Source organism: Melospiza georgiana, chromosome 1 (assembly GCF_028018845.1).
Source record: "Melospiza georgiana isolate bMelGeo1 chromosome 1, bMelGeo1.pri, whole genome shotgun sequence".
Classification (NCBI taxonomy): domain Eukaryota; kingdom Metazoa; phylum Chordata; class Aves; order Passeriformes; family Passerellidae; genus Melospiza; species Melospiza georgiana.
In genome coordinates, this window is record NC_080430.1 from 14,370,132 (window position 1) to 14,387,122 (window position 16,991).

Here is a 16,991-nt window from a genome sequence, read left to right on the forward strand (position 1 = left end):
CTGCTTTTGGGGGGGGGGGCTTTTGTTAATTTTTCCCTTTTTTGGTTTTTTTTGAGTGTTTTTTTGTTGTTGTTTGTTTTGTTTGAGTTTTTTTTTCTTTAATACTTGAAATAGCTGACTAGAAGCAAAATGTTTATCTTTAGTGGCATGAAGAAGAACAAGGAATTTTGGCTGGGAGAGATCAACAAAGCTTTCTAATCTTTTGCTGAATCTTAATTGCTGGAATCTAGGGCTGTATTAAATATCACAATAAGAGGCCTAGAAGCTTAGTGGCAAAATAGTTTCACATTAAGTAGCTTTGATTCCTCATGTGCATCTTTTCCATTTTATGGGCTAATTAGGAGAATAGCTTCATAATACCTGTTTGTGTAGTTCTCCATACTGCAGTGTGGTTCATGAAATGACACTAGTGTTCAGTTTAATTGATGTTTAAAGTATACTCCAATTTAATTTTTTGGCTTCAGCATCCTGAATGGAGAGGCAGGAGGTTGCAGGAAAAAAAAGGAAATAGCAGCACCAAAACAAATACATCCTGCGTTTTGCAGTAACCTAATGTCATTACTGCAACATAACAAAAATTAGAAGTTTCATTTGTAGCCTGGGTTTGAATTTTAATTGAGCAGCATTTGCATTTGTTCTAAACACTAGTAATTATGTGTATGTTAATTGCAGGATGACTGCACTGCATAAAAGTAAAACAAGCTTCTTCATGTCGGGTCCTTTTAAGAAAACTGGAAATCTATTTAGTTCAGTGGAGAGACCAGTGTTTACTCCAGGAGAGCAGGCATCCCAGTTCACAGGCCTCAGTCTAAGCTACTGAGTTAATTGCAAGCAAACTGTATGATAGACAAATATTAATTGCAACACTAATGCAGAAAGGAGACAATGTTCTTCATGGAATGTGCAGAATAAATAGGAAGTGGGAGCTTTGTGTCCTGGTTCTGGCCAGGACAGGGCTGACTATGGCCAGGACCCAGAGGTTATTCCATACCACCTCACATCATTTTCCAGGGACAGAGGAAGGGGTCCCTATCAGGTCCTGTAGAGTAGTGGACAGAACAGTCAGGTGTTGTCAGGGGTGAGAACTTGTGTGCCAGTTATTCTTTCCTTTGTGCCAATCGTTCTTTCCTTGTGTGCCAATCATTCTTTCCTTGTGCGCTCTTTTATTCCTGGTGTTGCTGTTACTATTCTTTTTCTTATCTCATTGCTGTTTCCAGTAAATTGTTCTCATCTCAGCCTGTGATCTTTACCTTTTGTGCCTCCAGCTGTCCTCTCCATCCTGCTGCAGGGGCAAAGGGGAAGGGAAGGGGAGTGCGTGGGTGGCACATGTTTTGGAGAGTCTGAGTAGGAGCACCAAACTGGGCAGTTCCCTTCCTAAACACCACAACACACTGTTATGACAAGTTGTTCTGCAACTCAGCATACCACAGTAAACTATATATATATATATATATATATATTTATATATATATATTTATGATTTATTTAATGTATTGTTATGTGAGTATGAACAAACTTAGGTCAAAACTGATTCATTTTTAAAATTCTAGCAGTAAAGTTCCAAGTAAACAGTTGATCTCAAAATTTGTCAGAAATTTCATACTTTTTTTTTTTTTTGCTAATTATATTCGTTTGCAAGTACAGTCTTTTAAATGTCTAGTTAGAACAGATTGTAGCTATAAATTAACATGTAAAAAATTAACATTTCTATTCCGAAGTGTTTTTCCACAATTCTTTTAATAATAAGTAAATATCATTCCAGACACTGATTAAGAAGCGCTGGGACCAAAAAAAGTACAAGAACAGCTAGTACAGAGGCATGTATAGGACCTATTCATTTCCTAAAATACAATAACATGGATATTAAAACTGTATCTACAGTTAAGAAGCTCCTATATCATCTGCTTTACTCATAGCAGTCCTGAATTAAATGCCAAGGCCTGGCCACTCTGGTGGTTTGTACTTGAGAGTGCTAGTTAAGATTCAAAACCAGTTACTAATGTTGAGATGTATCTGGTATGGTATATTTTTCTTGAAATATATCTGTGTGATCATCCAGGGCTGGAGAATATTTATAGAAAACTTGATATTTGGTGAATAAGTGCAAAGTCTATTGGACACGTCTATGGATTGTAATATTAAGGAATAAAGAGTATTTTGCAAGCAAGTTTCTGAGAGAGAGAAGATATTATATTGAATGGCTTTCTGTCAGTGATTTGTAGACTTTTCAGGTTCAATGATTTACTTGCAAGGTGAAGATGAATGATGACTAAGAAAAGCAAGTTTATATTCTACAGTAGTCTACAGATGAGAAATTTCTGAAGAATTACACTCTTCTGTTGGCTGTAAAAGTGGTGCTGAGATCTTGAACAATATTAGCAGAATAATATTAAGAAGTAATAAACATAGGTGAAACTAAAAAACATTTTCTTCCTTCTATAAGCCATGACCATTTCAAAATCTTATTGAGTACAAAAATTCTCTTTCTTTTCCATAGACTGTGTATATATAAGGCAAGACTGTGTTTTTTTTTTCAAATTATACTGCCAAAAGTTGTTTGGAGCCTTTGTATTCATTGGAGCTACAGGAGGCAACACTAAGTATGCATCTGTGATCCTAATTGCTGCTTTGTGCAGTCTGTTGGAAAGCTGGGAGATGGTTGGAGCCCTACTTAAATGTGATGATATAAAATGTTAGAACTCATGGAAAGTCCCAGCTTCACAGGGCATGCAGTGCAGTGTTCTGACCCACCAGCTTGAAGTGTTTTATTTCTTTCTTACTAAACTACTGAAGCAGTTTTCAGGTTTTCAGTGGATTTTGTTCTTTTAGAAATTTTTCTTTCAAACTTTCTGAACTACATGTGGGCTGTTAAATCTAACCTTGGTTGTGCTTTAGGACTCCTGGTCTTGGATTAGAAACAGAGAAGGAACATTTTATCTGCCCTTAAAGTATTTTACTTGTTCCACTGGATGAAATCTCCCCCCCTCAACCTCCCAGGCTGCCCCATCTCAACCAAGAATAACACCAAAAATAACAATCATGGTGCCTGATGTGTTCTAAATGGCTCCAGGAAATGAAGAAGCATAACAAAACTATTATGTTACTTGCAGAAGGAAAAAAGCCTATTATGGCTTGCATTGAGGTTTAACACTCCCTAATGACTTTCATATTTTTATGAGAATATAACTTAGAATTTATGGACAAGGCATGCTGCACTGGTGTTACTTCTTGCAGATATTTCTAAATCTCTCCTCAACTGATTTAGATACTGAAACAAAATGGACCAATTACTATCACTTTGCTAATTCTCTTTATTAATCCATACATTATCCAGAGTACCCATAAAGTGCAAATTGTGCTTTGCAGAATGGTCTGCAAAGGTGAATTCCTTGCTTTTATGAGTTTAATACTTCTAATGAACACTCTTGGAAAACCATGTAAGCAGATACTGATTTTAAAAAAAAAGAGTTTATTGTGGTTTTGCATATATCCTGCTTCAAAATACATTATGGAATATACCAAAAATCTGCCCTTTTTGTTTGTTCTTATGTCACTGATGTTTCTTAATATGTGCTTTCAGTGGAGGAAGACACAGAGGAGAGCTCAAGATCTGGGAGAGAATCTGTGTCCACAGCAAGTGATCAGCCATCCCACTCATTAGAGAGACACATGAATGGAAGCCAAGATAAAGGTGACAGAAAAAAAACTGGAAAGGAAAAGAAGAAAGATCGAGATAAAGAGAAGGATAAAATTAAGGCAAAGAAAGGAATGCTGAAAGGCTTAGGAGACATGTTCAGGTAGGTACTTTGCAATCAAATGTAGAATGAATTATAAAAAGAAGTTTGTTTTTCTAATTAGTCATTATTGTAAATTCTTGCTGAGGCCATATTTTACTATGCAATTCCATACATGGTGTATATAGGCTGATCTCTCAATTTTTGAGTCTATGGATGGTGTCATAAAGGAGAAGCAGCTCAGAATGAAAGAGAAGGAGATGGCTGGCAGGCCAAAGGAAAAGAAAGGCAAAGAAAAAAGTAATTTTAAGCCACGGACTGCTTGGTTTTGAAAGAGTCTTTGGTGATGTCTAAGGCACATATCCTTTGACAACTCAAAACATTGGGGATTTTGTTTTATTTTTCCCCTTTAATACTGTACCCAAAGGTTATGTGTTGCTAAATGAATGTTTTTCTTTGCTTTACTATTAAGACTATTGGTATCATGAAGGCAGGATGTGAAAGAGATTAATCAGTTTGAGACTGAGAAACAGCGTGCTTCTCTCAAGGAAGACAGGATCTAAGGTTGTGTGCTCTGATAATCCATAGAGAACGGGTCAGTGAAAGACCTGATTTACCAAACACTGAGTTCTTTTTAAAGGAGTCATCTCTCCAGTAGACATGAGTGAGCTGAAAGGAGCACACTGCTGAGGTACACCCTGCTGTTGTGGGTAAATGTTGTAACATGACAAACATCTTTGATCACTTGTGGAAAGGGGTGAGAGAGCAAGAAAACCAGTCCTTCTTTTAGCCAGCTAGAGTAAATAAACACATTTCGAAGAAAAAGCAATATTAAAGCAGTGTTTGTTTTGTTATTTAATTTTAAAGTGAGGTACTGGTGTTATTTTAATTATCTAGTAATGATTCTACTCTGAAAGTATATAAGGGGAGTTTCAGTTAACTTTCATCCCATTACTTTCTTTATCCTGTAAAATATTAGTTTAACGTGTTGTAACTGCACAGGTTCTTGAGAATTGTTCTGTGACTGAGAATGGTATTATGAGAGTAATAAGTAGAAAAAGTGGTTAATTAGGAAAAAAGTAGTTAATTTGAAAATATTGTTTTGAAATCTGCTTTAGGAAACACTAAATAATAGCAGGCTCTTAGACAGTGTATGCCATAGAACAGAAGAAGAATTGTAGGAGATTGTCCCACATGTCAGGTAGGAAGGGAGTCCTTCAGCCTGCAAAGCCCATGGGGATGCCCTTATCCTGTGGATATTTGCCTGCCTCAGTTCAAGCCTGGAGCAGGGCATGGCACCCCACTCTGGCAGAGTGTGGAAGGCAGGAGATGTGAAATGCTGACTGGTTCTTTTCTGCACTCTGTCATTTTTAAACAGCAGAAATGCCAGGTAAAATTGAGGCACAATATGCATGATAAATCCTATAGGCTCTGAGTAGTAGCATCTTGGATACCTTGAGTGTTGTCTTGTGAGTTCAGTCACAAAGTTTTTACAGCATCTAGAAAACTTGGGCAGCTCCATGGGCCAGGCAAGGTAACCCTTTCTGTGTGCTTGATAGAACACTTCTGAAATGTCTAATTTGGAAACAACACTAATTTGAGTGATAGGATGATCCAATGCTTTGTTGTTTGCTCTTCATAACAGTCAACATTTTCTTGAGGTTTTTTCCCTTCACTACCATTTCTGAGTGAACTTTACTTTTCAGTCTCTGCTTAATTAATGTGAGAGCTGTGCTATCTGGATATGGCTGGCTCCTCCTGGATCTGTAAATTAGCTTGCACCTTGTCAGCCCACACAAGAGAGGTGTTCCTGGCAAGGAAGAAAATGCTGATTGAGAGAATTAAGCATTATGTCTCATTTCCACTTGGTGCTTGATTTGCTTTGTTGACAGCCTTCTCAATAATGTTTGAGAGAAGGGCTTTGTTATGTCTGCAAAATAAGCTACTACTTCTACCTATAACATGTTTTGTTTTTCTGTACATTTGACATATATCATAGATATCAAATAATCACTGAAAGAAGTTGTGTGATAGAAAATAATGATGACAGTAACATTTAAAATTCAAACCAGGATCAAAGCATAATTGGATGTTTTAGTTCTGCACAACGTTGTAATTTATTTGTCGTTCTTTTTCTTTTCTCCTTTTTCACTTTTTTATTCCTTTTCAGTGCTCTAATTTTTAAAAAATATTTCTTCATTAGGTTGTATGGTCAAAAACACTTGTGGGATGAAGTTGCTATTAACTGACACTATTCCAAAAAGTATGTCTGTATTTAGCCAAAGGGCTTTTCATTACCTATATCCAAACTGGCATCTCATAAAGAAGAGTCTGTGTGATGTATAAAAATAAGTCTCCTTGTGTTCAGTAAAAATCTTAGGATTTACTGCTGGAATCTTCATTAAACTCTACTGTGAGATGGAAAGTCTCACTAGAAAACCCTAAGTTACCTTTATCCTTCAGCATCTAGTCATCATTTCCAAGAAATCCCTGGATGACTCAGACAAGAAGTCAAAATCATAAGTAAATCTTCTAAACACCTCCATTGTTTTGCTGCTTGTAGTAAAGAGGATTGACAGAACCTTGGTGTAGAGCTGCAAACTGCAAAACTGTGTGGCTCTGGCACACACAGCTCCTGGTATTTCTAGAGACCTTTGCTGGCATTGGGCTGTGGACAAGCTGGAAGTTCACCTTCTGACTGTGACATAAATCTGCCTGAGCATGTATGTGTTTCAAGCTGACACTTCAGGACACAAAGGATTATTTAATTGTGCTATTTGGCTGAGAATTCTTCTCACAAATGAAAGTAGGACAGAAGTTAGCCTAGAAAAGTGTTGAGCAGAAATATTGGTCTATTGGAGGAGAGGCAGGTGCTGCAGTGCTTTGCTTAAACCTGAATCTGTTTGTTTTATCTGAGTATTGGAATCATTCTTGTCTTAGCCTTTCAGGAGGATCATGTGCCAGATCCTGTGGCCTGTGAAATGCTGTGCAATTCCTCCTCCTTCAGTCAGAGGGTGCCTGGATGGCCACTGCCAGCTGAGCAAATAGCTTTTGGGAAGCTGAAATGAAGTTCTGCTAGCTTTTTTTCTTACTGCTGAGAAGCCTTCATTGAATATATGTATTGATATCAGAAGTTTATAAAAATCTGTATGCTTCTCCAAATGCAATATGAAATATGTTTACTCATTTTGAGTCTGATTTTATTTTTAAGTAGAGATTTTGTTTCTTGATAAAAATTAACCTGACAACACCAATCACTAGTTGAAGAAGTTATTATAGTGCTGCCTTAAGAAAGAGTCTTCACAGTTTCAAAAAGTGTGCCTGTAATTAGTGCTGGTAGATGCACATTAATTTAATGGGTCTCTGTGTTGTGCAATTCTTTGACATTCCTCTCCTGAGAGAGAAAAACGGTATATGGTGCATTTTTCCTCTTTCTTTTGCCCCTATTGTGTACAGAGTATTTCTATGAAAGTGGATCCCCAGAGGATATGAGAGAGGAAGATTTGAGATGTTACATATGAAGATTTTGGATGATGATGAAATGACACATGTGCCGTGGTGCTGCTGATCACTTACAGTCCCTTTACTTAATTCATGCTTCTTCCCAGTGTGCAAGCTTGGATACAGTTGTTAAATGGATGACTGAACTGATGATGTAAAATATGTCCAGCAAGTGGTCAATCTCAGGACAGGATATGTCTGAGGAATAACATCTTTAGGTGAAAATGAACTTCCAAGACATCGAGAATAATGAGGAGAAAGAAGCAGCTCTGGGTTTCCAAAGGCAGGAAAGGGAATAGTAGGGAGACTAAGCTAGCTAGTCATGTCTTGCTAAAAATATCTAGGGACAGTCATTGCCTGATAAAAAAACCCCAAATCTACTGAAACAATCAACCCTTTATATGATTGGAGAAAAATGGCTTTGAAAATTCATAGGGTATGTTTAGATTTGTGTGGGGAGCAGATGATGAGAACAAAAGATGGGGAATATGACTTGTGTCTTAATCTTGGGTTTCATCAAGAAATATCTGCATCAGTTTTGGGGGTCGTTTATCGAATGGAGGTAATGTAGTTTGAAGCATCTGTGGATAAATATGTTATATTAAGTAAATAAATTTTCTACCATAGGAATTAGTACCCGAGTCACACATAAACCTGACTTTGCTGGAGTCTTTTATGGAGAACATAAGCACTGTGTATTGAGCTTCACAGAGCCAGACTGTATGCTCAAAATTAATCATATGCATAGATGTTTTTTGTATTGGAGGGTGCACATTTTAAGATCTGGCCTGTAATATTGATGGAGATGTAAAGTCATAACATATGGTGATCTTTAATTCCCATTTTAAGTGTTGTAGCACATAGGTGGGTAAATCAATGCACTGAATAACCAATGCAAATGTAATATCCCCAGATTACCATTAAAATCTAATCCTAATTGGATTTAATTACATTTAAAATGATTACTGTGAGCCTTGCAGTGTTGCATCTTCCAGTTCTATGAGAGGAATTAGATAATTCAGTTTGCAACCTTGTTTAGCTGAAATCAGATATACTGCTGGCTGGTTTTATCCCCCCACACAGCTGTTTCCAAGGCACACTGGACATGTCCAGATTTATAAACATACTATTTGTAGATCTGAATTACACATTTCAACCACATGAGCTATCTGAGACCACTGACTAGGCATTTGGGAGAATAACCTATGTGGATTACTGTTGCTTGTTACATGACTTCCTTGTATTGCCTATTCTGGTTTTCATTTAAGTTTTCTCATTGTAATATCTGTGAGGAGATGAAAAGCAACTCACAAAGGTTATACCACTGATTTGGTAATAACCTTCTTTCTCTTTCATTTAATAGCAATCTTCAGACTTTTAACTGAGCACAATAACTAAAACATGTCAGAGTTGTGTAAAATACTGTTGAATTATATCCTAATCAGCAGGACTGGCAAATACTTCGAACTTGATAAAACAAAATCTGTGGTCTGATTTCTATCATTCAGTAGCTTAAGATGCAGCAATAATGACATTTTCCTTGGAAGCATGACTAATAGGACTTTGTATTGGTGAATGACACTTACTGATATATGGCCTTAATAGAAAACATGAGAATGAGCTCTGAAAGTTAGAGGGTTTTTTTTCTTGAGTGCTCATGGAATAAAACACGATAAATCTTGAGCCTTGGAACACAGAGGAGGAGGTTGGTGCTAAAACACCCATCAGCTGCATTGTTTCAAACTTGGAAGCTCATTGTGTGCACACTGAGTTGTGCCTGGGTTTGCTAATGCTCATAATGAGAACGCTGCCGACAGCTTGTGCTGCTTGTGCTGAGACTTCCATCAGAAACGCTGAGCTGGGTCGTTGGTCAGGTAAATGGAATCTGGGGTCATTTGTGCTCTGGTTTTTGCCTGCTGCTATTACAAGCCAGCTGGCACAACTGTCATTAAGTCCACATCTGCTTCCCCCCTTCTGCCACCAGCTAGAAAATGCATGGTTTACTGTAATCCTGGATGCAGGTCTAAGCAGGATATCCTTTCACTTTAGAGGAGGAGCACCAACATCATCCTCTCGGCAAGTTGGACACTGTTGATGCATCTTTTCTGTGCTCCTCTGGGCTACTTTGTCCCAATCCATTTTCAAAGTTTCAGCTGGCCATTGGGACACACAGCATCAGAAGAGCCTTTCAAATCAAATCAGCCATGCAGCAAATTGTCATCTTTGATGCAGACGATTACCCAGGACTCTTACAAGGGTCTTTCAAAGCATTTTCATATTCTACACTTACTTCTTTCCAATTAAAACTAAATAAGGGACTAAAAGAGATAAGCTTGGTTGGAAATAACTTTTTCTTTTTTGGAAAGATAAGCAGTGCTCCTTGCTTTCTCTGTGCATTTCTGCCTGCTGCTGGATGGAGGCAGTTGCTTTGAGGAGAGGTGTGTTTCATTGCCTGCAGCCCCGAGCACACCCGCTTTAGACTAAGATGTCATTGGGGCAGGGGCTAGTGGAATGGCAAATTTATGTTTCTGAACCAAACAAGTTCACATAATCTGTCAGGGATTTAAGGAATGCAGCTTCATTAAGTGGTTAGTAAACTCTATGACTTTTAAACGAAACACAGAAAGCAGTGGTATGCAATTGTGCAAGGGAGATTTGAAGTGGGAGATTAACATAATCGCATGTGGCTTTCTGGTTTGTCACTCTGACAGAAGGCAGGGATTTTGCTCTGTGTGTTCTTTACTCTGGATTTTCCCAGAGTAAATCTTGAACTTAAATCTGATGGTGGTATAGTGTATGGGGGTTTGGTTGTTTTGGTTTTTCTTTTTAAATTTCTATAGAATCAGGGCTCTTGTTTCTAACATCCAGAAGTAAGTGTCAGGATGACTTGTTACTAGAGATGAGTTCATAGTGGCTGCTAACATATTCTCCCAGTGTTCTTCCTTTGCTTGTCAGCGACTTTAAATAGAGAACCTTTGACACCTTCAGCACTGTCTTTGCCTGCAAAGCAAGCGAGGGAGGCAGGCAGGGTGACAGCTGAGCCCCCCACCATCCTGCCCGGCGTTCTGCACACTTCTCTTCCAGGCCTGCTGGATGAATATAGAACACAAGTGTCAAGGATGACACCTTCTTTATAATCTCTGCAAAGCCAGCCTTTTCAGGGAAGAATTTGTTGACAGTTCAGAGATTCAAAGTCAATTTCAGTTTAAGCTCATATAGAAATAGGAGTTTTTCTTCCACCTCGTGTGATAATTGAAGACTAAATAGGCAGTGCCCTAGTCCATAACGAAGGATCATAAATAAATACTGTCTTGATACATGAAATATTTGCTAGGTGAAAAGCTCTGTTAATGACATTTGTTTTGTTATCTCTTGGAAAGCTTCTTTAGAGGTTTAAGTCACTACTGATAGTACCTGTACATTGGTATATGTTGTGGATGCTGTAGATTATGTTTTTAAAGCAGACTCATCTTGAAAATCCTTTTTAAAAGCAGGAATAGGAATGTTGACTTAGAGGAAAATGAATGCAACTCAATATAGTTTTGTATCTGGGATGACATAGGTGGTTAAGTCACATTTTCTTAAGGTACTGAAGTTGGCAGCTGCAGGACAGCTGATCCTTTTCTAAAAGGCAAAGCTCCAATTTACCACTGCATTTCAGTCCCCAGGAGCAATGATTTGTATTTGTGCTGTGTTGGCAGGCTGATGCCTCCTGTTTAGATGTTAACTTGTCCTACTATTGTGCAAAGAAATAGTCATTGAAGACATAATTATGCAACCCTTCAGTGAAAATGGCAAAATGGGATTAAGGCAGTGTATAATTTCTGGAATAGAATACACTGGCACAGAAGTAGTTGGTGAGCCCCTGTGTTTCCCTGAATGCAGTAGGAAAATAGTAGGTATAAGGCTTTCAGAGGCCTTATTTAGGCTTTTAAATTGTTGCTTCAGGAAAAACTAAGAGGAACACGAGTTCTGGAGAAAGAATAAGAGAGAAGGAAATACTAGAAACACAGTGACAATGGGGTATAGAAGTTGTATTTCCCCCACTTTGAATCTGTTGATGACTTCTAGAGGAAAGAAAAATAATCATAAGGAACTGAAGAGATATCCGAAGTACTGCACTCAGTGATTTGAGCAAGAAAGGTTTCCTGCTTGGTTCATCTCCTCCTCACTGCAGCCCAGCTTCAACTTTTCATCAGCTGAGTGTCATGGCCAGTTTATTTTCAAATATCTCCAAGGATGGAGAGTCACCAGCCTCTTTCAGCAACCTGTTCCAATGCTTAACCACACTCCTGGTGAAAAGTATTTGTCCTTGGTAAGATAGGAATGAGAGACACTGAATAATTGCTGATACAAAAAATGTGAATCAACCAGCATGTACTTATGCTTCTCATGAATCAAGAACATGTGCATGTACAATAAGATTTTCATGCAAAAAAATGACATTTTAAAGGACCTTGTGTTACCCTCATGGACTGCTGCCCTCACAGGACCCCAAGAGTATAGGAAGTAACATACTTGTATTTGAGACTCCTTACATTCATGGCATGCTAAATGTTAAGGAATAATTTATCTATAAAGAGGGTTTTTGGTGATTTTCATTGTGTTTCCAAGCATCTTTCTCCAAATTGTCTTGGACTGGCAACTGTTAGGATACTTAGCTGATTGTCTGATGGGGTAATAGTGTCTTATAAGATCCACTGAGCTAGAAAAGGTGATTATTTTCTGTGGAACTGAGGAAGAAACAGTTGACAGGAATCTTTCTTTCTACTATTTCGTGCTACACCAGAAAATGTCACCTGTTTTTTGTTAAATATCTAAAATTAGTGTTGCATTAATGCTGATATTTTCCATTTTCATCCCAAAGTACATATATCAAGTAAAACCTCAGGCATTTGTAGTTCAGCCAGTCACAAAAGGAGGAAGTTTATTTTACTTTTGAAGGGGGAGAAAGAGTTCTTTTTAATTCCACTCATGTTTGGCTGATTCCTTAGGATTTAATGTCAAAGTATAAGAATTTGGTCACACAAGAGTTAAATGACACCCAGGAATTCCCTGTATCCCAGTACTTTGACACTGAGCAGTGGTAGCTCCCAAGGCTGGGATACCAGAACTGGGTGACCAGGTGTTCCCAGGGCTTCAGGGATCTGTAGCTCATGGGTTTCTTGAGACACTGCCTTTGTGCTCAAGTACAAAATACAATGTGTGCACATATTCTGTTCTGGGCAATTTGTCCTGTTACTGATCATTTGGGGTATATTTACCTAATTCCAAAATACTACAAAATTTGAGGTATGCCATATACAAAAATGTCTCTTAGAGATTGTGTAAATGACTTTTTTATCAAGGAGCTGCTTTTGCATTTCAAGTGCCCAGGCCTGATTGCAGTGCACTGCAGTAGATCTGGCTCATTATGTCAGCATTTTATGGCACTCAGGTAAGCATGTTTACAAAGTAGCAGTAAACCTTTTTGATGTGCAATAACATTTCAGTAGTTAATGTAGTGTTCCACTGTGTATTAAATTTTACCACTTCTGGGCAAACTTACAATAAGCAGAAGTGAAAGAAAGGGCTGTAGATGTTTATAAAATAGACCCTACTGGAATGAATTCAAGAACTGGTTTTATAGTGTATGTTTGGTCTAGCTGATGATGTGGTTAACAGTAAATTTTGAAATGTTTGCTTTTGCAGAAGATACATTCTTAGTTTCTATGAATGTTAACACTTTTTAAAGAACTTTGTTGCTATCAGTCTTGTAGCTCCAAGTCCAAAAAGGAAAAACATAGTATAGTTTCATGAAACTACTTGTTGAACTTGACTCGTTTCAATAAATATAACAGCCTACTACTGATAGGCTGTTTTAAAGATTTTATAGGTCATGTTAAAAGTATGTTGGAAATGCTGTATTGGTATAGAAATTCTCTGTTATAAATAACTAGTCCAGTCAATATTAACTGATTATTAACTTCGCAAATTTAGCTTTGTCAATGAAATATGCATAATTAGTCCTAATGTTTTTTGGGCTTGCAGTACAAAAACTCTTGGAGTTTAGCAAGCTGCTTAAACTTTCAAGAGGAACTATTTTCTCATTTTAAAACTAGGATAGTACCTTGTCCATGCTACTGTCTCCAGGGGTTTTGATGTCATAATGTTTCCTGCATTATATAAATATGGAATATATGTATGCTAAAAACATATGCTAGAGCTCCCAGATACTGGTGTGGAGTGTAGTTTGAAGGTGGATGAATGCTGGATGGATGTTGGAGAGATGAATCACTGGAAATGTATGTAGTTTCCTTTTTCGTGCTATGCTGTTATAAGTAGTGCTTGGTAAAAAAATGTCTAATCAGTGACAAAGTGTATGGATTAGCTTTAAAGGATCTGAAAAAGAAGATTAAAAAACAAAAATGCATCTAGAATCTTATCTTTATCAGCAATTTTCAGTACCACAGTAATAAAGTAGTATATTTTTATACCAATTGCAAGTGCCTCTAGCATATTCAACACTAGGTGTGTTTAGCATGCAAGCTGAACTGCTGTTACACATTTCAACAACAGCATACCACAAATAAATCTCAAATATTTCACAATGTTGTTATAGATGCTATCATTGTCTTTAGCACATAGTGCTAAAATCCTGAAATTCAGAGCACAACATGCTGGCACAAGCAGGAGTTTCAGATGTAGTGTGACAATTAAAGTATTTCTTCTCTCTGATGTTGCTGAGCAGGTAATGATACCTACAATATTAAAATCTGTAACCATTAGGATTCCTGGTATCATCTGTAGAGCTCCAAATACTTTGCTAGTTCTATTTGCCTTTTATAACCCCAAAGGAAGAAAACTGCTTGTGTAAGTTAAAGGAAATGTGGAGAATCAGTGCCATTTTCATTGTTGGGGTTTTTTTTCAAGATTTATTTTAGGCTATATATTCAGAAGAAATAGTGAAATGGCAGTGATAATTGCTGTATACTGTGTGCAACTCTGAGCCTGAGCAGAGCTGTTATCATTTCAAGAACATCTCAAGAGCCAGATATCTTTGAAGTCAAGTCTGGGTTTATTTTAAACATCATCTCTCTGGGTTTCTAAATAAATGCAGGCCTAGTCATTTGCTTCCTATAGTGCCTGAGCATGTAGAAATGAGAACAAAAATGTCAGTGTGCATGGGGCTGGTCCAGGTCTGAGATTTTCTGTGCTAGGAGCTTATTTATATGTGTTGGAAAAAAAAAAAAAGAAACAAAATGAAGAAACAAGCCACCCCAACTCACCACCCCACATCTATTACCTGTAATTAGTCCTGAGCAAGTCCTGCTTTGTACGTCTTTTGAATCTGAAAAAATCTCAGCTCCCAGCTTGGCCCTAAAATAATCAGCAGTGTAAATCACTATTGATATAGTTATTTCAACTGCTTTCAAATTCTTACCATGAAGACAGCTCAGGCTCTGACTGCTGGCAGCTACAGGATGCCAGGCATCTCCTGGGCTCCAGGTAGCTCTGGGCAAGCCCTGGAAGCAGCTGCTGCAGGGACCTGCTGTCCCAGCAAAGATCCACCTGAGTCTTGCTGTATCTGCTCCAGAGATGGATGTTCTGGTGCTGCTGCTGCAGTGCAAAGCCTTGCTCTTCATTCTCCACCCAGAAGATACAACATGTGGAAACTAAGTTTTCCTGCTGCAGGGTATATCAGCTGATAGAAGAGACAGAGGTATGTGGAGCCAGCAGTAACATATTAATATTTAGTACCCAGAGCCTTTGCTCAGGCTGAGTCCCTGTGCCATAGCCCTCCCTATCTTTGTAGCAAGCTTTCAAAATAATGTGCCTGTTACTTTTTGCTCTCTGCTTTCTATGATAATGTGGATTCATAGAATCACAGAATGGTTAAAGTTGGAACTTTATGACCATCTAGTTCTAATAGAACCCTTCCTGAGTGGGAATATCAAAATCCCATCCATCCTGGTCTTGAAGACTTCAAGAGCATTCAAAGGAATTGTGTTCTAGGGTACCTTGTAAAGGTGTTCTGTTGGCATTATTAATTTTGTTATAGAATTAAACTTTATTTTTTAGCCACAAGGAGACTTGAGTGGCACTGTGAAACTCAGAATGGGACAGGAGACCCTAAACTGTAACCCACAGCCATCAGCACTAGGGTGCTATGGTTCAGTGAGGGGAATTGATTTTTGGTGTTGTAGAGAAGAGAGTGGCAGCTGCACACTTGTCAGCTTTTAGGAATATTTTGTTCAGACTTGCCCCACAGGTCCTACAGTGTTGACTTTGGTCTTCTGCTGGAAATTGTCTGTGGCTTCTCTACCTTCTGTAAGTGTAGATATGTGAATGAGGCTAAAGATCCAGAGACATCACCTATTGCTTAATTTACCCTGCAGAGGTTATTTTCTAGGAAAATATCAACAAAGATCTCTAGTAACTGAGAGAAAAAGTGCTGGTTCATGTATTAACATTTCTAGGTAATGAGATCTGTAGGGAAAATTTAATCTTTGGAAGGTTCTGGATGAAATGCAGCTAGTTTGATTAACTTTTTGTGTGTCTAAGTTAACTTTTGCTGATTTTATACGGTTTAATTGCATGACTGCAAGACTTAAGTTCTTGGAATAATGTAACTGCAATTTCCTGGTCTAGCTAGCTTGTTTACTACATTTTTTTCCTAATTTCTCTGCTGTTGCATGTGCTTAGTGAGCATTTTTTGTGATTTTCATGTTGTAGCTCATCTTTACCTACAGCAGGCCTATTAAGCAAAGTGTTTTGGTTGTGAAGTGGAGCTGTGATGCCTCTTAGTATTACTGAGGGATTTTTTTTTCCTTTTCTGGCAGAAAAGTCTTGAGGCAAATTTCCTTTGCAACTTTTTCTTTTCATTCTCTTTTTCTTTGGCCATCTCTTGAGTGCCAGTAAAATGGGTGGGTTTTTATGTTTCATTAACATTTCTTATAAGGTCTGCCTTTAGACCAGTACCCATTTTCTAAATTGTACTTCTGTTGGGAGGGCTGCAAAAAATCATGGTAACCAAATGCAGTATTTGTCTCTGGCCTGGAAAAGTGTTAGATTTAACAAAAGAAGCTAATAAAAATGTTCAAATTGACCCTTCTCATCATTTGGACTTCTTGGAGCTCAATCAATCACTCATTATTATCAGAGTTATTCACACAGAGGCAGAAGTGCTAGTGTTTCTCATAATCAGCCCTTGAGCCAGACATAATTTGCAATTTGAAGCATTGTATTTGGAAACAATAATGCATTAAAATGAACAGAGCAGGAATTAGAAGTATAGTTGTGGAGAGAACGCGTTGCTGAGTAGCCACGGCTGAAACGCTGTCTCTAAGGATCCTGAGTGGACACCAGTAATTAGAGGCACACAATGTGGTATTGTTCCTGCCTAAATGGGCCCACAATTTTTAAACTCCTCTGTGGAGTGTGGCAAATGCAGCAGCAGAGGTTGCCCACTTGCTGCGTGGCTGCAGGGCAGCTGTGGGCAGGTGGGGAGGGCTGGGGTAAGGAGGTGTCACCTGTTGGCACAGTGTGAGCCAGGCATGGGCAGCTGGACCTGGCACCCAGCGGCACTGGGATGTGGGATTTTACTTCTTCATAGAAAACCTGCTTATGTTATAGAAGAATGAGCACATTTTGCTTTAGATTGTCAAGAACTTGTTAATACTGGCAGCAGTTGCTGCTGAGCATTTGGGAATATTTTGTTATCCCTCTGTATGCATATATTATGTATTGCATATTGTGTGTGTGCTTTTATGTATG

At 38.1% G+C, this 16,991-nt stretch overlaps 1 protein-coding gene across 11 annotated transcripts in view; it reads left to right on the top strand.

The window, feature by feature from the left end:
• The window catches only part of PARD3 (par-3 family cell polarity regulator), a 442,650-nt gene that overhangs the window by 299,903 nt on the left and 125,756 nt on the right, over nt 1-16,991 (top strand). For all 11 annotated transcript variants that reach the window (XM_058024007.1, XM_058024041.1, XM_058024016.1 and 8 more), the window contains one exon: nt 3,581-3,797. In XM_058024007.1, coding sequence (XP_057879990.1) covers nt 3,581-3,797 — 217 coding nt within the window. The remainder of the gene's footprint in view (nt 1-3,580; nt 3,798-16,991) is intronic.